The 24,086-nt window shown below is 34.6% G+C and overlaps 1 protein-coding gene across 1 annotated transcript in view; it reads left to right on the top strand.

Moving 5' to 3' along the window:
* Positions 1-24,086, top strand: part of CSMD1 (CUB and Sushi multiple domains 1) — a 2,598,423-nt gene that overhangs the window by 1,877,944 nt on the left and 696,393 nt on the right. Inside the window, exons 11-12 of the mRNA XM_072634370.1 lie at positions 1,140-1,243; positions 18,178-18,290. Of these exons, the coding sequence (XP_072490471.1) occupies positions 1,140-1,243; positions 18,178-18,290 (217 nt within the window). The remainder of the gene's footprint in view (positions 1-1,139; positions 1,244-18,177; positions 18,291-24,086) is intronic.

Genomic DNA, 24,086 nt, shown 5'->3' with positions numbered 1-24,086 from the left:
TGTATGAATTTATATAGCAAAGGACAAAGCATATAATAAGCATTTCATAAATATTTTTTTCTTTAAACTCAGATGTATGAGGCTTCTCTTGATCTTTCTAATTGCTATTGCCTTTTCTTCAGAAAAGTCTTCCTATCTCATCTATTTATGTCTTATGCTTTATTTCTCCCCCTTCCTTGTAGGGAATGTAAGTTCTTTAACAGAAGAGAATATTTCATTTTTGACTCAAATGTTGTTAAATAGCGATAAATATATGGATTTGGAAGGATAATTTTTCTCTATCAGAGACCCACAATTATTTTAAAATGTGGCAATAGAAATTCTGGTGCGTGCGTGTGTGTGTGTGTGTGTGTGTGTGTGTGTGTGTGTGTGTTATTGAAAGATTATAGGTTGAAAAGGGAAAGGTAGAGTCTTAGACCCTTCTTAAGATACCCAGACTCTTAACAATCCTTAAATATGGTGATAAATGTCTTGAATTAGATCTGAAACACCAATTGTCAAGTGCACTTTCTAAGTCAGTGAAGTGGGTAGACAGTTTATATACTGTGATCTCAAGGGTCCTGTTCTATTACATATACTGGTTTAAATCTTCATATAACTTTCTCACCTCAGCTGACAGAACACTATCTACTTCAGATGTGATAAATATCAATCGTCATGTCAAAGTGATCTTTCCAGAGAAACAGGCTAACTGCAAAACCAGATGTCAGGAAGTCCCTTCTAGACTCAGAAATGTATTCATCGATTCAGATAAAGCCATATTCCAGGTTCATCTGAGAATTTTTTGTTATGTAGCTCTTTCAACCTGTACCATGCTAATGATACTTGCTCTCAAAAGCTGTCCAATCTAAGGTCAGCAAAATTTCCATTTTACCTAGATTAATGTTGTAGCTATTTGACACCAAAATAACTAGTATGGTCAAATAATTTTGGGGAAAAAATCCAGTTGTTTGTAAACATGAGTTTTTTTTTTGCAAATATGGAATATGCTAGTATTTGAAATGACTCTACATGAAGGAATGAAAATAGCAGCATGGTTCAGCACTACAATTTAATAAATATCTATTCATAAACATAAGTTTCAACCAATAAGGTGTTTGTTTTGTTTTGTTTTGTTTTGTTTTTGGTCTTTTTATCAGGTCATCAAGCTTGCCTTTGAAGAGTTTGAACTGGAAAGAGGTTATGACACTCTAACCGTGGGGGATGCTGGGAAAGTAGGTGACACTAGAACAGTGTTATATGTGTAAGTACAACTTCATGATTCAACATTTTGTACAGTAAGCTTTAATGTTCTGCGTATTACTTGGGAATTAAAAATGACTTTCAATTATACAATAATTGTTGTTAACAAGGGTGCCTGTGAGATAAGAGTTAAAATTCCAATATTGTCTAAGATTTCAAATTGCGTCCCTCTAATAGAACATAAGCTAAATGAGTTCAAGAGGGCAGGGACAATGATTTCTTCATTTTTGTGTCCCCTGCAGCTCCCAACAGAAGGCCTTGTTCATGGTTGAATCTCAAGAAATCTTTGCCATATAAATGCATGAATAAATTAATCTTCTTACATTAAAGACGTGTTTCTAATTAGGTTAGGAGGGATTAAATGAAAGCAAAATTATAAAATTTTATGTAGAAAAAGCTTAAATCTCCTTAGATTATCATTTAACTAAAAATTTAAAATCATATACACATTTTTCTAATGTATATTTTTATATGTTGCTTTAGTAAAAGGATCTTAGGATTATAGGTTTAGAACTACATAAGTCTTTAAAGATCATCTAGCCCAACCCTTCATTGAAAAGATGAGCAAAATGTGAGGCCAGGAAAGATGAAGTGATTTGACCAGAAGTTTGTACAGATCCTAAGGAATATAGCTGGGATTTGAACTAAGGTCTTTCAATTCCAAACCTCTTTACATGGCGAGTGTAACAGAAATAGTGCTGACCGTGGCAGCGGGATGGTGCCTTATCACATTTACATTTCCTGGACAAAAACAGTACTACCAGAGACATCCCCTAATTTTGTAAACCTGAGGATGCAAATCCCGACATTTAAGTAACTGTGAACTCAAGTCATTTTACTTTTCTGAACTTGTTTCCTCATCTCTAAAATGGATACTATAATAACTGAAGTATTTGTATTGCCAGCTCTTTGTGAGACTCCTATCAGATAATATATATAAAGTATTTTCTCTCCCTTAAAATGATAGAAAAAACAAATACTGTGATTAATCTTTCTATTAAAAGTACAGGAAATAATGCTGTCCACTGCTCTGTGTCTCACAACTTTAATTTTTTAAGATGCTGACAAACTGAGTAAGAAACCGAACGAAACTGAAATGTCTTTGGAAATGTGGTAAAAAAAATTTTAACAAACTATATGAGAAAGCAAAATATTCTGGGGAAAATTGTACTATATATTTATCATAAAAGTCTTTCAGTAAGTTGCACCACTCTTTTTTTAATTCAATCAGTAAATAATTTTTTTGAGAGCCCCCTACCCCCCTCCTCTAACACTAGGGGATGTAATACAAAAACATATAATGACTAGAACTGGAGATAGAGTGTTGGTGTCAGGAACATCAAAATTTAAATCCAGCTTCAGTTGTTTACTTGGCTTCATGATGGTTAGCCAAGGTTCTTAATCTCTGAGTCTCTTTTGTTTCTCATCTAGAAAATAAGAACAATAGTAACATTTATCTCATGGGGTTTCTGTGAGGATCAAATGAGATGAGACTTGTAAAGTACTTTGCAAATCTTAAGGTACTATATAAATGATATGTTATTATCATTATAAAAAAATAATATATAAAATCACAAAATATTTAAGTTGTAAGGAAATAGTGTTGATTTAGTCCTGCCCAATGCAAAAATCAACACTAAAAAATCCCTGACAGATGGTTATCCAGACTCTGTCTAAATATTCATACTGTTGTGAAGTTCACTACATCCCAAGTAAGTCATTTTTAGATGACATAAAATGTTGAGAATTATATTGAGTTAAAACATAGTGGGCTGTTTCTGTGTAATATTCACCCATTGACTGTAGCAAGCAGGGTATCCAATACCTCTTTCATATCTCTGTCCTTCTATGATAATATGTGTCCTTCTCCATTAGGCAACAGATATGGGCCTCTGACTTGTGCAGATTGTGTGTGAGCTGAAATTGGTTAGCACAAAGAAGGCTGTCATTACCAACCTTTCCTTGTCATATATGTTGACAGATAATGTGGTAGAGTGCAATGTACTGTTTTTGGAATCTGGAGATTGTGTTTGAATGCTAGATTTAACACTTCTTAACCATATGATTATGGACCAGCCACTTCACCTTTTTGAGATCCAGTTTCCTATTCTTTGAAATGGGGATAATAATAGTCTATTTCACAGGGTTGTTATTAGAAAAAGGCCTATTAAACATTACAATACTATAAAAATGTGAGTTTCTTTTTAAAATAGTCATAAGTTGCTTTGTCATTGCCTTTTTTTCTCCTCAGTTCTTCATAGAAAAAGTCCAGTGAGTAAGCAAATACTGTTTGATTAGGGGACAAGCAAGAAATAATTTGTTATGAAAGCATGACAAAGGTGAGATAGGGGTGAGAGAATTACTTCCCTCTAGTAAGAATGTGCTTGCAACATGTAAACCCAGATTCTTAGGAGGAGAGTTGACCAGCAATCCTACATGGAAGGATTGAGATGTTCAGGAAATATGATGTAGAAAAAAGAGCAGTGGATTTGGAATTGGAGAAACTCTACTCAAATTCTTGTGTGATTTTCAGCAAGTTTCTTCCTTCACGTGGCTCGTGGTTTTCTTCTCTGTAAAAGTAGAAGTTGGACATGGTGATTAAGTCCTTTTCTAAGCCCTGTGAAGTATGCTTCCCACTGATAACAATTTTCCTATTATATAGCATTGGGAGGAAGGTCAGCAGTTCCATTATCAGACCAAAGCCATAGCTACTTGCCTCCCTGAAATCAAACACTAAATAGGATCCTAAGATTCTGCTCACATTGGCAGGATCCTGATTTTTCTGTCACCTTGAAATATATGACAGAGTAGAGTAGGATAGAAATATCCCTGGAGTAGGAATTATAAGACTTAGATTCCAGTCCAAGCACCGACACTTGACGGATGTATAAAGAGATGAGTCATTTAAAACTCTGTGATCTTCAGAGCTTAGTGTAGTGCCTGGCACACTTAATAAAGGCTCATTGATTTTACTTGACCTTCAGTATTATCATCTATAAAATGAGGAAAATGCCTTCTCTGCCTACTTCATAAGACTCTTGTAAGAATCAAAAATGAGGTATTGTATAAAAGGTATTGTTATTAATTCAAAATTACCAACTCTTTACTTTTTGTTTGGCCAAAAATTCCACATTTTAGGAATTTCTCTTGAAATGACCAGGTCTCCAGAAATTTCACTACCCAGGTTTCCCCATCAACATCTATAAATATTTCATGGGGTACCTACACTGAAACGTAATCCACCAGATAAGGGTCAGGACTTAGGATAGTACTTACAGCAGGAAAATACAGATGTGGAAGGATGAGAGACATAATTGGATATGGGTATTTTTGATGTAATCAAAATCTTCTGTGCATTGCACAGGGTGATTATTTTGTAATAAATTATATTGTATATGTTACAGTGCAGACTCAAAGCTTTCAATGGACAGTAATCCACTGGGAATACTATTTTCCAACCTTGCCTGGGGCACATAAATGCATTTATATAATTCATCTCTAGTTGACATCTGACCTTGACGTGAAGGCTTTTCCTACTATTAATGCAACCTCAGATGGCAGTAGCTTATTTTTTTTTTTATACCACCACAGCACAATGTTAGCTCATTTGACCTGTTTGGACGGTAGTTACTATAGAACTTAAGAGGAAGAGAACACTCCATAGGGGAATGACCAGAGAATTCATTGAGCATATGGGCCTTATTTGGGGCCTGGAAGGATAAATATTTAAGATTTGGATAGTCAAAAAAGGTGAACATTCTGGGTGGTGGGGATAGCATGAACAAAAATTTACTAACAAGCAAGATTGAGGGAGCAGTGGATAACCAAGAGATTAAGGGGAGCTTTTGGAAATCATCCTGTCCATTCTCTGCCTTTATACGTGGGAAAAGTGAGGTAAACACTGTTACTTATGACCACACAGTTAGGAATCATTAGATGCATATATGATTCAATGTCCTCTGATTCCTGTCCTTTTCATTAACACAGCTTGAGTTCTCTGTAAGAGAAGGCAAGTAAAAGGCAAGTAGAGATCAGATTATGGAAAAAACAGGCTATTTTTTCCAGAGTTTAGAGGGTTGGACTTTAAGAGATGTCAGCTATAATCCAAATTTTGTCAATTGCCTGAGCAAGTCATTTGAACTCTTAATCTTTAAAATGTAGATAATAATGTGAATTTTAGTAAGTAATTGGGAGCTAAGATAGAGAGGGAGAAAGGGAAGGATGGATTTTAAGTCCTATTTAATTAAGAATGAGTTTAACAATGAATATAAAAATTAATAATAGTTTGTTGTTTTTATTTCACATCACGTATTTATTAGCTGCATGGCCTAGTACAGATCATTTCCTGACTCTAGGTCTCAGTTTCCCCTTCTATAGAATTAGGGAGTTGTACTAGCTTCCAGTTTTCAGTCAATGAACCTAGTAATAATTTCACTCTGTTATTATAATTTTGAATTTTAAATATTCTTCAGTTCTGATTTAACTTGGGCGGTTAGGTAGCGCAATGGATACGGTGTTAGACCCGGAGTATGGAAGAACTGAATTCAAATTCAGGACACTTACTAGCTGTCTGACCTTTGGCACGTTACTTAACCCTGTTTGTCTAAATTTCTTCATGTGTGAAATAAGCTGGAGAAGGAAATGGCAAACCACCCTAGTATCTTTGCCAAGAAAACCTGAAATAGGGTCACAGAGATTTAAACATGGCCGAAAGAAAACTAAAGAAAATGCTTTAACTCACAAGGAATATAGAGATTATGTCTTAAAAAAATGTGTCTAAGAAAATATTGGGAAATAAATTTGAACAGAACCTTTTCTTTTTTCCCCCTACTTCTTAGAGTTACAATGACTATGGGCTTGAAATAATCCACTACCAAGTTTTCAAATGTTAAAAGTGTAATTATATATTAATTCTATCTCAATAATATTGTATCACAATTTAATTTCAATAAAATATTAGTTCTTTTTGGTTTAATCCCATATTTAGATATTTAATCTTTTCTTAAATATGTTCAATATACAAAATGATAATTCTAACTTAAACTTTTAAGCCACAATTGATAAGACCACAACATAGTTTTCAATAGGCAAATGTGTATATATAAATCCTCAAGGGGCTTTGGTTACTCTATGTCTTTCCCTTATGCTTTTAAAATACTTCCTATTGCTCCTGCCACCACCCTAGTAAACATCCTCCTTACCATTAGCCTGTGCTGAGAAAATAACCCTTTACATAGCTTAATACTATACTTTTTTCCTTATCCAAGCTACCCTTCATCTAGTTGACAAATCAATTCTAATGAACAAATCTGATTATATAACTTCTCTGCCCAAAAATATTTTATGACACCTTTTTAGTCTTTACTAAATGGTAAAGTTTACTACTGGACCACAGATGCCATGAGAAGCTAGTATAATAATTATTATTGTTTGTCATTCATTCTTAAAGAGAACCATGGCATCAGTGACCATGACTTGCAAGTGAATTGGATTTGAAAGAGAGAGGGCTGTGCAGTCACCATCCTTACTCTGGCCTCCACAGCTCTCTGGGTCCAGTGGCAAGGCACAGACTAGGACAACAGGAGATGACCCAGGATGCAATGGGGGATCTTGGCCTTTTTGAGTCAAGGTCTTTAACAGATCTCAGTTTGACTGAGGCAGTACCCATTCAGTGATTAAGGCCTAATTTTTTAAAAATGAGGAAAAGAAGGGACTCAAAAAAAAAAAAAAAAAAAGATCTGGGATAGGAAGACCCTCAGGGCTTCTGGTCAAAACATAAACAATTTCAATTTACATTCACTCTGAGCCACCTCTACCCAAACAATAACCACTAAGTGGGAGGCTTGGACTGGGACATATTGGTGGCCAGTCAAAGAGAGCCAGAATGAATTGGGTTTAAGGTACAGTCCTTAAGACAGAGATTATTGAATGAATAACTTTATATATATAAAACACATCATAACCCATGATACACTTGTATCACAATACTTTACATAGATTAAGTAGTACCCAATTGCTAAGTTATTGGCTAGTCATCTCCCCTATTCTACACTTGTCACTTTTTTTAGCACATATGTAGGACATATATTTATCACCGTTAAATTTTATCTTGGTAAACTGAGCTCATAGTTCTATCCTTTTAAATCGTTTTTTGTATCCTTTCTCTAATCTGAGTTATTTATTTTTTTCACCTTCATGTTTAGAAGTGTGTTGAGTATGCCATCTTTTCCTTCATCTGTATTATCAATTAAACGTCAAATTGTACTGGACCGAGTGGGGTGCACCCCACTACAGCTCTCAGAGGGGTTACGAAACTAACAAGACAGATAAAATAGCTATCCAATAGTTCAAAAGATCTGTAGTTTCAAGTGCAGATATCTCCCCTATCAGTTATTAGTCAGTCTTACTCCCCTTAGTAGAAAAACTGTGAATTGACATAGTACACTTCCCTTCCCCTATACCCTAGGGAAAAAAGAATTGGTAATTGATCACAGAGTTAGTACACCAAAACACCTTAACTTTCTAGAACAATGAGTACATTTTACTAAAGTGAAATTTAATGGGAGAAAATAAATAGTCCTACATTAAAAAAAATAATTGGATGGGTATAGCATGGGGAGGTCTGTCTAGTCAATAACAAAGCAATTGGGTACTACATATTTTATACAGGGTGTAAGTGGTATAAGTGTTCCAGGGACAAATATTTTAAAGTGTTTATTCTTGTGGTAAACCTCTGAAATTTACCAGTGTGGTGCTTGGAGAAGAAGAATGCAGTACATCTTAATTTTATTCTGTTAAGCTGTTTTTTAAGCTTGGTTGTTTCTGCCAGATCTTGGGTTTTGTGGCATACATTTTGAGAACCCATGATCACCTTCTAAAAATATACTTATATATGTAGTCACTTCTTCTTCAAATTTGGACTCCTAAAAACTTTGTTCAAGATCAAGTTATGCTTTGGGACAACATCTATCCAAAATCATAACTCATAAGATCATATTCAATTATTTTTGCTCTTCCCTAGCATTTGAATGCATTAACTCAAAACAAATTCATTTAATTAAAAGATTAATGATGTAAATACAAAATAAATCTCTCCGTTAACACAGGGGCAAAGAGTCCCACAGATTCTCATGCTATGGGAAGAAAAAAAACATATAATCTGGACAAATAATGCTCCTCAGGTCCTGTCTCCACTAGAAACACCACTCTATTTCTGAATCAGCCACTAGATGTTTCCCATTAGAGCTGCTGACAGCATTGACTAGACTCTTTTATGAACTACTACTACCACCTTCAGATTATTCACTGATTTACAAGAACTGTATGGGCTTAGGGAAGTATTGAAAGTTCTTTATGCCTAATATCTACCCTCAGGATTATTTCCAATCTTTTATAAGTCAGACCTAAAGCCCCATTTGAGCCAGCACAGCTAGAGTCCCTTAGGTCTCTTGAACTGCTCGTGTGTGTGTGTGTGTGTGTGTGTGTGTATGTATGTATACTCACACTTACATATATACCTGTATTTGTATATGTACATACATGCATGAACATGTCAGCAGACAATGTGAAGTTACTAAACATTTTCTTTCACTAGATTTCATGGAAGTAAAGTGATCCAGTCTTAATATATGCTGGCTGGATTTTTAGGGTTGCTTTATGGTGAGTCTCTTGTGACTACAAAGTAATACGATAAAATACAAATCTTTGGTGAGCTACATACTGGTTTTAAAATCACTAAAGTTGATAATAACAAAATGTCAAAGTGATTTTGTTACCAAAATTTGCTATTAGGTGGTAGTTCAAATGAGGTTTGAACAATGCCTTGAAGGTTTTTATGGTTCTCAAAGGAGTGAGAACATATACAGTGTCTCCCTTTAGCAGTCTGAATTTATAGGCTCTGAGGAACTCTTAACAAGTCTACAAGTTTTTTTCTGATGTAGTGAAGAAGTTTAGTCAGCAAGCCTTAGGGTCAAAATCTCCATGAGAATGTCGCTGTAGAGATCTCATTTGAGAATTAAAAGTCTACTAGTTTCTAGTTATGATGGCTGGTTGTTTGTTCCAATCATGTAACTTTGAAACCTTTAAATTACTGTTAACTTCTTTACTTCACCCCCTACATTCATTTTTCACCAAGTCCTAGAGAATGACTCCATAAAATTGCTGACATGTTTCCTATTTTCCCTTTCCCTGATTCAAACCCTCACTGTCTTTTTACCTGTAACCTGTCAATAGTATCCTTATCTGATTTCCTGCCTCTAAAATATTTTTCCCCTTGTAATACGTTCTACAATGTTGTGAAGTCAATTTTCTTCATTCATACTTCTTGTCATATTGGGCTCCTGTTCAAAAATGTGTAATGACTCCCCATTGCCTACTGAGTAAAGTCCAAATTAATTAATCTTGGGATTAGGCCCCCCCCGGTGTTACTTTTTCAGACATTACATGCTTGCCCTTGTCACATGTTCTATACTACAACCAAACTGTATTATCCCTTGAATAGGCTTTCTTTCCAATGATTCTTGACTTCTACCATTCCCTGTGCCAGGAAGGTCCTTCTACATTTCCACTAGTCAAAATCCTACTGAGCCTCTTAGGCCAAATATAAATACCATGTTTCCCACGAAGACTTCCTTGATCCTCAAGCTGGAAGTGACCTTTTCTTACTCAAAACCCTGCTAGCACTTTGTTTTTATTTGTCTTACGCACTTACTACATGGTATTTTACATTTTTAGAATCATTGAATCACAGATTTAGAAGCATCTTCGTGTACATTCCTCCTTTATCTTTCTCATGGTTTTTTTTTTCTTCTGATTTGTTTCATTTTCACAAATATGATGGACATGAAAATGTTTTACGTGATAGCATATGTATAACCTGTATCAAACTCGTGATGAGGACCCTGAGTTGCGCAGTGTGCACACAACGTGTCATTGAGTCTAGCATCATTTTATAGATGGGGAAACTGAGGCCCAGAAAGGTAAGATAATTTGTCCAGGATGACACAGGTAGAAAACAACAGATCTGGGATTTGAACTCCTATTAAATCAGTGTTCACATATATCATCATGATATAGAGATGATCCCAATATCTGGAAGCTTATGCCAGTGGAGTCCAAGTTGATCATAAGAACCTGGGACATAATGTACTGGTCCAGATACTGACTGTATATTTATCACGGTATATGGGGTTCATTAAACTCAGGCTCATAACTAGAGGGTTAGGCCCCAAACAGTGGTTATTCATTTATTAACTCTTTCACTCCTTCACTTAGCTATCCATCTATCTCTCTATTTTAACCATAGCAATTCATCAAATTATCTTGCTTTGCTCAGCAGGGGTCATGGACAGACAGTCTTGGTGAAAGGACTATTGACAATGCTAAAATGATAGATACTTTGGTGGACTGAAGGAGGAGTTACAGAATTTTTCAATTTCATCTACTTAGGTAGTTGTCTGATATGCACTGCTAGATTATAAACTTCTTGAAAGCAGGAAGCACATTTTATTGTATAGAATAACAAATTTTAGAACTGGATAGGACTTCAGTTAGCCATTTCTTCTCCCTCATATCTAAAAAAGAACATTCATGTCAGCATACCTGACATGTGGTCACCCATGCTCTCTCACTTTTAAAAGCAATTCATTCCAATTTTGTGCAATTCTAATTGTTATAAAATATTTTCCTCATATCAAATCTGTTAATTAGTACAAGTAGTAAATCAGTGGCCTCTGATCCTATGTAATTCTCTTCTATATTTTACCATAATTCCACCACATGTAATCTACTCAAAATTTGAGATATTGGCACTTATTTCAGTGCCTAACACATAATTGATGTTTAACAAATGCTTGCTGATTTACTGATTGATGTATTCCTTAGATTCTTTTGTTATCTTGGGGTATAACTATATCTCCTTCTCCCTCCACGAGAATGAGAACATCTTTAAAATCCTAATTTTAAAATGTCATCTTTCTTTGCATAGTTTAGAAATGTAACAGAGTTGTTAAAAGGTGATACTGGCTTAAGATAGGTTAAACTTAAAGGTAATCTGCTTTGAAGGAAGAGGTATGTATTTCGTAGTTTTTAAAAATTGTTTTATCAGTTATTTTTGTCTTGTTTTGTTTTTACATTATTGTCACCTTCTAATAAATCTCTCCTTTTTAACAAGATGTAATAATTAAGCAAAACAAACAAATTGGAGCATTTACCTCTGAAACCTAAGATCTTTTGGAAAATGTCCAGTGACAAAGAGACATACCTACTCGTATCATAAGGCAACCCTTTCCATTTTTGAATAGGTGTAATTATTTTAAAAATTCTGTATATTTAGATGAAATCTACTTCATTGTAACTGCCACCCCATTGATTTTTTTTTTTATTAACTGGAAATAATAAATGCTGATAAGCTGCTAAATGGCACAGCGGAAATTATGGACCTGGCATCAGGAACAACTGAGTTCACCTCAGACTTTACTGTGGGGCAATTCATTTAACCCCTGTCCATTTCAGTTTATTTCTTTGTGGGGACAAGGGTAGAGGGTAGATAATAATAACACTTACTTCCCAGGGTTATTGTAAGGATAAAATGATAATGCTAGGTAAATAATAATAATAATAATAATAAACCCAATTCCTCTATCATAAGAAGAAGCTTAATATCGTCTACCTGTCTTTTTAGACACCCATGACTTTTAATTATAGAATATTAACTGTATTAAGAAAGTACCACAGTCTACAAGCATGTTGTTAGTAGAATGATCACTGGATTTGGAGCGAGGAGATATGGGTTCAAGTCCATAGGCTCTTAGATGTTGGCTATAGTGACAGAGTTGGTGGTCTGGGGAGGGGGGCATTGGTATTTCCAGAACTCTTGGGCTCTACCTCCTAACCTATCTCTTTCAGGGTCTAAGGAAAGGTGGTTGCCAAGAATTGGAAGTGATCTAAGTCCTCTTGCACATGCTACTTCCTATGTGGATATGAGGGAATTGAGGGGATTAGGATAGAAAGTGGTTAAGTGTAGGAATTGAGTGAATCATATTCCCTTCATCTTGTGAATCAAATCTGCAGCTATCTCAGTTCCCTTTCAATTCAGTTATAGGTCTAGTCCAACTTCTATCTTGTGAGAAAATGTTTATTTAATTGCATTTATGAGTGATTATTACTTACTGTATTGTTTAAACCTAGCACTGCAAAGCTGGAAAATTGGACTACCTCTCTGCTATTTAGGGATCCTTCATCAAGGACCTAAGTTATGCTGATCAGAAACTCATTCAGATCCAAAGATTAATTCAAGGAGTTTTCTCACAATTATACATCTCAAGCAATTCATATGTCTTATCTGAAAACTGGCGCCTGATCAATCAGTTATTATTTCCATGTTCCTTTTTAGAGATTGCTTTGTCCAACCCACTAGTTTACAGATGAAGAAACTGAGGTCCACTGAAGTTAAATGAACTAGTGAAGGTAATTCAGGTAATAAATAGCAGCAGAACTGAGATTTGAGCACAGATCACCTCATTCCAAAGTAATTTCCTTATACTTTTCTGTCCTATCTCAGTCATAATTCCTCTGTGTGATCTTGTCTAATTTAGCCTCTCTGAGACTCAGTGTACTAATATGTAAAATGAGTGGGTTGGATCAGGCATCTTTTAACCTTCCATTGAGCTGCAAATCTATAATCCTAGGATTCTATATTCCTACTGCTTTGTGGAGTGAAGAGAAACATATTTCCCTACCAGTCTTCTGGTCATCGCATTAATCTCTGTTCTGTTTTTTTTAATGTTATTTTCATTGTATATATTGTTCTCTTGATTCCAAGGCATTTACTTTTTAACAACAAATTCAGTGTATATAGCAGATAGATAATTTAGTAACTTAGTAGAAAATTCCCATGTAGGCACAAGTTAGTGAAATAAAATTGTAATCAATTCAACTTTTAGACAAGTGGCATCTCACATCTTTCACCTTGATAACCTTCTGTAGTGCACTTAAGTCATTTGATCCATTTCTACCTAGCAGTTTCATTTGTTCAGGTTAGGGTAGAACTGCTGAACCTTTTGCCTAGGGCCAAAGGAAAAAGCTGCTCTGAAATGGGGTTACCCAGAGATGCTGCTATTGTACATATTCTAATAAAAACAGTTACCAGAGCATCCAAGAGTGACCATGCCATATGGGAGCAATTAAGCATAAAAATAACTCTGACCCATTTTCATATGCAAAGAATCTCACATTCATATCCAGTGAAACTAAGGAAAAGAGAGATACATCACCAAAGGTCACTGCATCCTTGAATGAATTCTTTAATATACTAAGTATGGTTTATTAAATGTTACTGACTTCAACCCATATCTTATATAGAATAATAACTCATATTTGTATAGCACTCTGTAGTTTACAAAGCACTTCCTTCCAACTTCATCATTATCCACTTTAAAAATGATGAAATAGAGTCTATGAGAGGTTACAAAGTTTAAAAGCTGTGATACAAACACACGTCTTTATTGACTCACAGATTTTGACAGTTGGAAAGAAACTCAGTGGCCATTTAATCCAGCCTCTAACTGGATCAGTCATTACATCAATTAATATTTATCAGGTTCCTACTATCTTCCATGCACTTTGCTAAAGGCTGGGGATACAAAAAGACTCAAAAGAAAGTCCCTGCCCTGAAGGAGTTTACAATCTGATGGGAGAGATAATATGCAAACAAATATATACAAAGAAAGCTATATGTAGAATACGTAGGAAATAATTAGAAGAGGAAAGTTATTAAAATTAAGAGGCTTGGGGAAGGCTTCCTGTAAAACATGGGATTTTAGTTGGAACTTGAAGTCAGGGATATCAGTAGGTAGAATTGAAGAGACAGAGTACATTCCAGCCATGGAGGATAGCCAGAGAAAATGAATGGAGCTGAGGACTAGTGTCTTGTTTCTGGAACAGCCAGGAGGCCAGTGTCCCTGTATTAGAGAACAGATGGTGGGGAGTAAGGTAGAAGAAATCTAGAAAGGTAAGAGGGAATTAGGTTATGAAGGGCTTTGAATGCCCAACAAAGCATGTATTTGATCTTGAAGGCAATAGGAAGCCATTGGTGTTTATTGAGTAGGAACTAGGTGACATAGATGGACAGACACTTTAGGAAAATCATTTTGATGGCTGAGTAAGGGATGAAGTGGAGTGGGGAGAATCTTCAGGAGGGCAGACCCACTAGTAGGCTACTATAGTAGTCCAGGTGTGATGTGGTAGGGGCCTGCCCTGGAGTGGTGGCAGTATTAGAGAAGAGAAAGGGGGTAGGGAGGAGCATATTTGAAAGATGTTGAACGACAAATTCCTTCTCCAGCATACCAGAAAATCCCATCTTTGTTTAAAGATATCTAATAAAGGCATATTCCCATTCAGCCCATTCTGCCTTCAAAATGGTTCTTCTGATTCTAACACTAATAACACACTTCCTCTTGAGCCAAGGGGATATATTAGAACACACAGAGCTGTTTTTAAACTATTAGAACTTGGTAAAATTATGCTGAGTCTACTATGATCTGCTGTAGGGGGAAAAGTCTTTCCTCAGGCATGGAAGGAGCTGAGTACAAATCCTGGTAATGTTTATGGCTTATGTGACTCTTTAGGCAGAAGTTTACTCACCTTTAGAATGAAGGTACTGGGCTAGACTGTATCTATGGTTCCTCTCCCTTCTAGGTCTATGATCCTAAAGTTCTATAATCCTTTGCAATCCTATTCAATAAATCCATGCACAAGAAGGGTCTCCTCAGTGTATGTGTAACATACCATTAAATTGGAGAACTGAAAGAAAGGAACCTTAAAGTTCATCTAGTTCAGTTCCTTTATTTTATATGAGAAGACAGTCTCAGAGGAAGGGGAATGGCTTGTACAAGGTCACATAGCAAGTTTGTGGTAGATATAGAGTTAAAACAAATGCTTTGCTCATCAATCCAGTATATTTTCCCCATGCCATACTTCTTAAGAAAATTAAAGATTGACAGTGTTCATTTAAAATCCCCAAAATCATTTTACAAACTTTAGCTCATGTGCATGAAGATTACAGACATTTGAGTGTGGTTTAATAGTCCAAATCTATCATTATCTTGATTAAACTTTTTATGCATTTATCCATTACCTGTTGCTTACATCATGATTGTGCAGGGTTAGCATGTGCAAATTTTAGGTAGTTAGAAAATCACAACAGATAAAATGTTGGCTTTAGACACATGAAAACTGTTCAAATCCCATCTCTTAACTGTCACAAATGTTTATTAGTTGCTGACCATGAGCAAATCACTTACCATCTCTGAGTCTTTCAGTTTATTATCTACAAAATAGAGCTAATCTCCCTACTACCTACCTCACAGGGCTCACAGGGCTGGTTCAAAGCTCAAACAATATTTTGTAAATTTTCAAGCTCTGTAAAAAGAGGAGTATTTTTTTTTTCAAAGAGAGACAGGATAGCATTGTGTATAGAGAACTTCTGGTTCAGATCGAGGAAGTTATGGGTTCAAATCTTACCTCTATAAAATACTGGCAGTGTAGCCCCAGGAAAGCCACTTAACCTGTCATTGCCTCCCGGCAATTCTCTAAGACTAAATTCTACAGTTGTTGCAATTCTGCGTTGTTCAAGGGTGCATCTCCTCTGGGAGTTCCCTATTCTAGTGAAGTCACCTATCTAGTTTAAAAAATATGTGTTTATTATCTCTGTAGTAGGGTACATATACTTTCTTTTATTAGATATTATAAACTATATAACCCATTTTCATTTTTCCTTCTCTGACAAAAAACTCAAAATCATATTCAGTGCCTACTACCTATGTCACTTCATAAAATCGTGGAATAGGAAAAGACCTTGGGTTCAGCCAATTCAGTCTTCTGCCTGAATGTGAATCCTCTCCACAATAATCCCATCTAAGACTCATTCCGATTCAGCTTGAACATCTCTCCTCCTTAAATTCAAAGATCTTGAACAAAATGGCTTTTAAAGTATTTTTGTTGTCATTTATTATTCTCTATTACATAATATCAAATACAATAAAGTGACCTCCAATCATTTTGGAAGTAAGATCATAGGATTGGTAAATTTAGAGAGAGAAGGATCATTAGAGGGCATCTATCTAGGCTAGTCCTTTCATTTTCAAATTGAGTAAACAAGCCCACAGGAGTTAAATGACTTGCCCAAGGTCAAAGAAGTAATAATTGGCAGAGCCAGGTTTAGGTTTTTTTTTTCTCTACCCCCAAAAAATATTATTAAAAGAAAAAAACTGTTCAGGTAAGTATAGTTAAATTTCTTGATTTAGTAGGGGGAAAAATTTAAATGTCAACTCAACTAAACAGTGGTTGTTTACCACAACATGGCAATTTATTTTCAGATAAGGAGAGAACGGAAAGAGCATTAGCAATGAGATGAAGTGTGTATATGTGTGTCTGTGTGTGTGTGCGTGTGTGTTTACTTTTTAGTTGATTTCATCACGTATACATAGCAGCAAATGCTTAAGATACCGTAGTCTGAAGGATAATAATCCATATGTACATACTTCCACAATTTATCATGAACTAAGAGATAAAGCAAGTTTTTCCCCTTTCCCCTTTTTCCCATTATCTTATGGTGCATAAATAAAAAGGTCTTTAAAAATGATGGGTGGGAAATTTCAAAGACGGGTCTTTCTCATTTCTTTCTTTTTTTTTTTTTTAAGTTACAAAGGACTGATAGAATAATATGTGGTAAAGAATGAGATTGCCTTTTTGGTGACATAATCCCGTGAATCAGGGTGCAAGGATAAACTTAGACTAAAATATGAAATGATCACACAAACAAAAATTTTAAGATAATCCTCAGAGTAGTATGCTTTTCAGCAACTAGACATGTCATTGAATGCTTTATTTTTTTCATTTTGTGCACAACTTTGCACATTATTTGACATTTAATGACTGCTATTCATCTTATTCTGAGGCATCAGGTGTTTTCCTGTGCCTGAGGTGGGAACCCAAGGCTGACAGACCAATGGTGTGATGGATGGGACAAATCAAGGGTTCATATTCTTGGATCTATGTGGCTTCAAGCAATGCTTCCTATATGATTAGAGACATTTGTTTTGGTGAAATCAATTTTCTCCTCCACTTTTTTACGTACCTCTCTGTCATCATTTAGAGTAAAGTTACTATCTTTAGTGTTTCTTTTTAGGAGCTGACAAGTTTCATGATATGACTGGTTTTTTTTTTTTTTAAATATACAATGGCTCATTGTTACTTATACTTTGGATGATGTGTGAATTTACATTCAGAGAGTTTATTAAATACTGTGAAATGCATTTCTGTTTTAACTTTCAGCTAAGCGACCAATATAATGCATTCTATATCTTCTGTTAAAATATGTTAAGACATTTAAAGAGCTGTTGAGGAAGAAATATGAATGTAAGCATATAAAATGATAACCCATCTGAACATATTTTGATGTAATCAAAGCAATTTCTCAGTTATGAATGTTCTCCCTGTACCGAGTTCCTAGCACAGTTCTCTCCCAATATCATTCAATGAATGAACAGACAAATGAATGCCTACATTTGGATGAAGGGGCATTATATCCAGAACATAGGTAATAGATTGTATTTGGGTTCATATGAGATGGATTTGAAAAGAAGAAAGATAAAACTACAGTTATAAATGCATTGTCAAATTCATTTTTAAAAACAGCATTGGATCTACAAATTAATGTAAACTGAAAGTAGTTCTAGATTAACTGAAGGAAGACTATACTAATTAAGCATGATTTTGCATAAAGCTTTTTCATGCCCTTTGTAACATATAGGTAATCCTAGGAAAATTATTTCATGTAAGCATGTGTTTTTTAATTTTGTTATAATATCATAACTTTGCTTAACAGTAGATACAAATATTGTATTAAGTAATATCATTGCTTTCCTTTCTGTACAGACTCACTGGATCTAGTGTACCTGATCTTATCGTGAGTATGAGCAATCAAATGTGGCTACACCTCCAGTCTGATGACAGCATTGGCTCCCCTGGTTTTAAAGCTGTTTACCAAGGTATGACTGTAGATTCATGGATTCATTCGAAAACAACTTTCCTTTGAGGGTTATGTATTATATGTATTTGTACATTTTTGCATACATGTGTATATGCATATGTTTATTCCATATATTACTCTATTTTAAATCTGGGCTGATTGGGGCAGGATGACAGGGCATTGGATAGATGGCTGGGCCTGGAGTCAGGAAGTCTTATCTTCCTGAGTTCAAATGAGGCCTCAGATACTTACTAGCTATATGACCCTGGGCAAATCTCTAAACCCTATTTGCCTCAGTTTTCTCACCTATAAAATGAATTGGAGAAGAAAATAGTAAACCACTGTAGTATCTCTACCAAGAAAGCCTGAAGTGGGATCATGAAGAGGCAGACATGAATAAAAATAACTGAACAACAATATTCATGAATGATCAAGGACTTTGAGGGTATTAATGAATGTGTCCTATATATAATGCTATTGTGAAGATTAATCATTTATTAAGTTAAATAAACATATTTTACTTTATTAGTAACCATTCTTTTGTTAAAATACTGATAACATAAGGTCATATTGGTCCACATCTCAAGACTAACTATATAATTCATATATGATTATGAGAATCAAACACATCTCAACGATGGTCAGTAGTAGATACAATAAGATAAGATAGACTGATTTTAAATAAAGCATAAATAAACCCTATATCAAGCTCAAATTCAATTTCTTATAAACACAAGGACAAATATAGACTTATATAGCTGAACATAGCTTTCCTTTAAACAAAAAATGAATTTATATAAATTGAAAGGAGACATTCTTACTTAAATAATTGTCCATATTAGTCCTAATTCCTGAGTAATTTAGAAAAGAAAGTATAGAAATAAAAACATGTTGACAGAAATGTTATCGATTCTAAAATGTCAGTGAGGATATTTGAGTAAAAAGAAACATGCAAATGTTTCAAGCTATGTTGATCAAGTTTGTATCAAAATCCCTGGTGCCAGTGCAAAACTTTGAATTGAAAGATTCCAATGGCCACAATACACCAAAAATAGATATCAAGTACTTGTGTTTGAATAAGCTTTGTACTGCCTTCTGTAAGTTACAATGGAACAAGCAGGGAGTGAGGATGTGGAGGACAAACAAGGCTGTGAGAATTTTACAGAAGTTTGACTCTGATGTTTGGTATTTTTCTCATCCTGCCTACTCATAGAGTTCTGAGTACCCTTTGTTGCTTTAATTCGAGGGAGAACACTTAGTCAAGAAAGTGTGTATGTCTGTGAGGTTTTTTTTTTTTTTTTTTTTGAGGTTTTAAGTGGTCCATTCTTAGGCTTGTGGTTTTTGAGAGCTAGAAAAAAAAAGCATCATAGGAAAAATTATCTGAATGAGGATGTTATGTCTTACTTGTTTAACCTGTGCTTTTCATTCAATCTTTCATTACCAAGAAGTTCTACTTGCAGTGGATATTTTCATGATATGCTAACAAAAGGAAAAGATGTGGAAATAGGTCCTCCTTTTTGTGAAGCATTTCAGACAAGGAGATAAACCCATGGACAGACTTTAATAAAAACAAAAATACCATTAATTCATGCCAGTCCCAATAGAATGTAAGCATCTTTAGGGTGTGGCAAGTTGTATTTTTGTGGCACAGTGCTTGGCACGTAAATAGTTAACAAATGCTCATTTATGTTCAGTTTTCCCTAGAACTTAAGAACTCCAAATGCAAGTATTACTTCTTACAAATTTCCCTGTTCTGCGTGATAGAAAGACATAAAAATGGTAAAAAAAAAAAAAAAAGATACTTCATTCTTCAATTTTAGTTCTGTCATTTAGTCTATTCTTATCAGTCACAAGACAAACGAATATATGTTCACTTTTAAATGTTTCTGTGGTACAGTAAAGACTTTCAGATATTTCTTTGGTATAGTGAGATATAGATTAATAATCATAAATTATACTAATTTAGTACTTTATGGTTTGTAAAGTATTCTTTATGCATTATCTCATTTAATTTTCATAGTAATTCTGTGGGAGGATGTGCTATCATTATGCTTATTGACACAGAGGAAGAAATTTAGGTTCATGAAGATGATGTGACATCACCAAGGCCAAATTGCTTTTTAAATGTTTAAGCAAGATTTGAACTCAGAACTTCCTGGCTCCAGATTTAGCACTCTCTTTTGTATACTGTCACTTTTCAAAAACAGCTCTGTGGAGTGGCTTTGAACTCATGTAAGAATTGTTTAAAATAATACAAGTAACATGAACTTTTATGAGGAATGTGGAAAATTCTGGAAAGACACTTATGTAATGATTTGAAACAGAAATAAACAAACAAGGAGAAGATTCTGAGAAGATGGCAGAGTAGGGCAAAACGTTCTAAGATCTTAAGATTTTCCTCCACAAAAGAGGTTAAATAGCAACTCAGGGTGAATATAGAGTGCTAAAAATAAATAAGGGTAGAAGTAGAACAGAGGTCTGCCTGGGACAATTGAAGAAGATCTGAAGAAAAATCCTAGGACAAGGCTGGTTTCCTGTGAGAAGTAATACCTCCATACTAGGTTCTAGATCCCCTTAAACAACAAGCAGCAAGCCCTGAGGTTAGCAAAGTTGGGCTGCTACCTCAGCCCCAGTCACATGAACTTTTACCCCTAGGACATTGAGTGGAGTTAGGCATTTGAGCCAGGGAATCTCTCCTAAGCAGTCTCAGATGCCTGCAGAGACATGGGAGAGGGAGAGGGAGGCAGTGAGAAGGAACCAGCAGACACTAAGTGAGTGCAGAAGTGGTGGGGTAGGGACATCACTGGCTGTGGGCACTTACAGGAGGTTGGCAGTCCTAGTTTAGGTTCCAGGTCAGAGGGGAGAACTAAAGGAGAATTTTGAGTCCAAAGGCACCATCCCCCCCACAACCCAAGACTAGTGATGACTACAAAAACTAAACTAGTACAAATTAAAAAAAAATTTGCAGAGTCAAAGGAGAAAGAATCCAACCATAGAGAGTTATTATGGGAATAGAGAAGACTGAGGTTCGTATTTAGAGGAGGATACTGAAGCAAAGAAACCCTCTTCTACCCCAAAGAATAAGGTCAAATGATCACCTGCCCCAAAAGAATTCACAGAACTTTAAAAAGACTTTAAAAATCAAATGAGAGAGGTTGGTGGAAAACTAAAAAAAAAAAAAAAAAAAAAAACAGGAAAAACAAGGTGATTATGAAAACAAGACTAGTGATTTAGAAAAGGAGATCCAGAATCTTAATGAAGAAAATGACTCCTTGAAAATCAGAATTGGTTATGGGGAAGCCAGCAAAGTTATAAGAGATTAAGAAATAATAAAACAAAATATAAAGAATGAAAAAATAGAAGAGAATGTGAAACATCTCATAAGAAAAAGAATTGATCTGGAGAATAGCTTAAGAAGAGGAAACAAGAATAATCAGACTACCGGAAAGCTATGATTAAAAAAAAGGATCTTGATATAATGATACATGAAATAATTTAAGAAAATTTTCTTGAAGCATTAGAAGAAAAGAGGAAAGGAGAATTGGAAAAAATACACAGATCACTACCTCAAAGAGATCCTGTGAGGAACGTTATTTGATTATAATCAAATTCTGAAGCCTCCAGATCAAGGATAAAATATTCTGAGCAACAATAACAACAAAAAATTAAATTGCCACAATGAGCATCATACAGGACCTAGCAATGGTGATGCTAAAAGACTGCAGGTCTTGGAACACTATATATCAAAGAGGAAAAAGAATTGGAGTTACAGCCAAAACTATCATACCCAACAAATTAACATAATCCTGAATGGAAAGAAAGGACATTTTATGAACTGTCAGACTTTTAGAACTTTGTTTAAAAAAAAAACAAAAATATGAACTTAATAAAAAATTAGAAATACAAAAGCCAAAAGAAATATAAGGTACATACTAAGTACAAGGGACTCAGTAAGGACAGATTGTTTACCTTTCATGTATGTAAAATGTAAAATGTATGCCTAAGATTGTTATTAGTAATTGGGGTAGACCTGAGTATGATATGACTTTAAAACGTAAAACTGTTTAGGAACAGCTAAAAAGAGTAATTACCTGATACGATGAGATACGAGAAGAAGAACTTAGAAAGATTGGAGGTTATTACTTCTGGAAATCTGCTTTCACCAGGAATGGGTTTAAGAGGGAACAATACACATACATACATACATACATACATACATACATACATACATACATACATATATGCATATATATGAGCATAAAAGTCTGCTAAATTCAGAAAAAAAATAAAATGCCGGGGGAATTGGGAGGGGAGGAGATAATAAGAAAGAGACCTCTAGAGGGGAGGGTGAGGGAATAGGTTGAAGGTGGGGGGTATAAAAGGGTGTATAGATTAATGGGAATGGGTGGATAAAGGAGGGGCCCTTGGAGGTGGGCTAGGTTAAGTAATAGGGCAAGAGAGCAGATAATGTAGAAGAGTTAAGAGGAATAGAAAATTATACATAGAAATATAAAATCAAAGATCAGAAGTAGAATTTGTTAGGAAAAGTATATGTCTCTATATATATACACATATGTTTGTATGTACATATGTATGTATATATATATATGGATGGATATATCCATGCTTAATTGTATTCTTCAGGGGAGGAAGGAAGAAGGGGGGGAAAGGACAAAGTTAAAACTGCACAGCAAATAGCAAAAGAAAACTTATAAGGAGGCAAGGACAAGATGGACAGCTCTCAATATGATGTGTAGCATTTATCATCTAAGCATTCTTGAAATTGAAATTTGTTGCTTCAATGTTTTGAATTGTCTCTTACATTCTACTATGCACATGACATGCTTTTCTCCTTATTTTGTATTTAGTTTGTTTCTTTTTCTTTTCTTATTGTGTATGTGTTTTAATAATTTAAAAAATGTTAGTAAAAATAAATTTTAAAAAATTTATTAAAAAAAACAAACATCAGAACCTGGAGAATGAAGTACATACTATGATTTTTGAGGATATGTAGATGAGAATGGTTAGACAAAAATTCCAGTATTGATATAGAAGATAAACTGAGAAAGTATTAGAATACTTTATAATTGGATATTAATTAAAATGGAGATGAGTAAAGTTTAGATTCTTGAATTTATGTTTAATGTTATGTTGCAATAAAATATGTCAATAATTAGGTTTTGATAAACTCATTTTAATAGACTTGCTGATAGCATACCCTTGGATTATTTTTTTTACCATAACATTTGCATACACTGAGATGTATTCTTAGAAACTTCTAACATTATAAATGAAAATCATTTATATAAAGGTTAGTTTTATTTTTCTTTAGTTGTCCTTATATTCAAGAGCATTTTTGTAGTGTCTCCTTTAATTAGATTATTCTTAAAGTATCACCAAGATGCAGTTTTAAGTTAGTTTATCAAAATTCTTATGGTGAAATATCTTTTTGTTCCTCCAATTTGTTCTATTTGCTGTTTCAATAAAGATGAATTACTGATAATATTCATTTTTCTACATGGAGAGGTGGTTGGGTGTGATTGGAGAACATGCATTGTTAATCTAAGAAATTTCTGATGATATCTTTCACATAACATTTTATTTCAAACATTTTCATAATTTTAAGTCATTTGAAGAACTGGAACAGGAAAATCACAGAAATATATTTCCACATTAGTCTTATTGTAAAATAAGAAACAGAAGAAAAGAGAAAAGATACACACAAAGGGAAAATAATATACTTCAATCTGCATTTGGACTCCATAATTCTTTCTCCATTGTGAAGAATTGCTTTGAATCTTCATATTGCTGAGAA

This window comes from Notamacropus eugenii, chromosome 1 (assembly GCF_028372415.1).
Source record: "Notamacropus eugenii isolate mMacEug1 chromosome 1, mMacEug1.pri_v2, whole genome shotgun sequence".
NCBI lineage: Eukaryota > Metazoa > Chordata > Mammalia > Diprotodontia > Macropodidae > Notamacropus > Notamacropus eugenii.
This window is presented reverse-complemented; position numbering and strand designations above follow the sequence as displayed.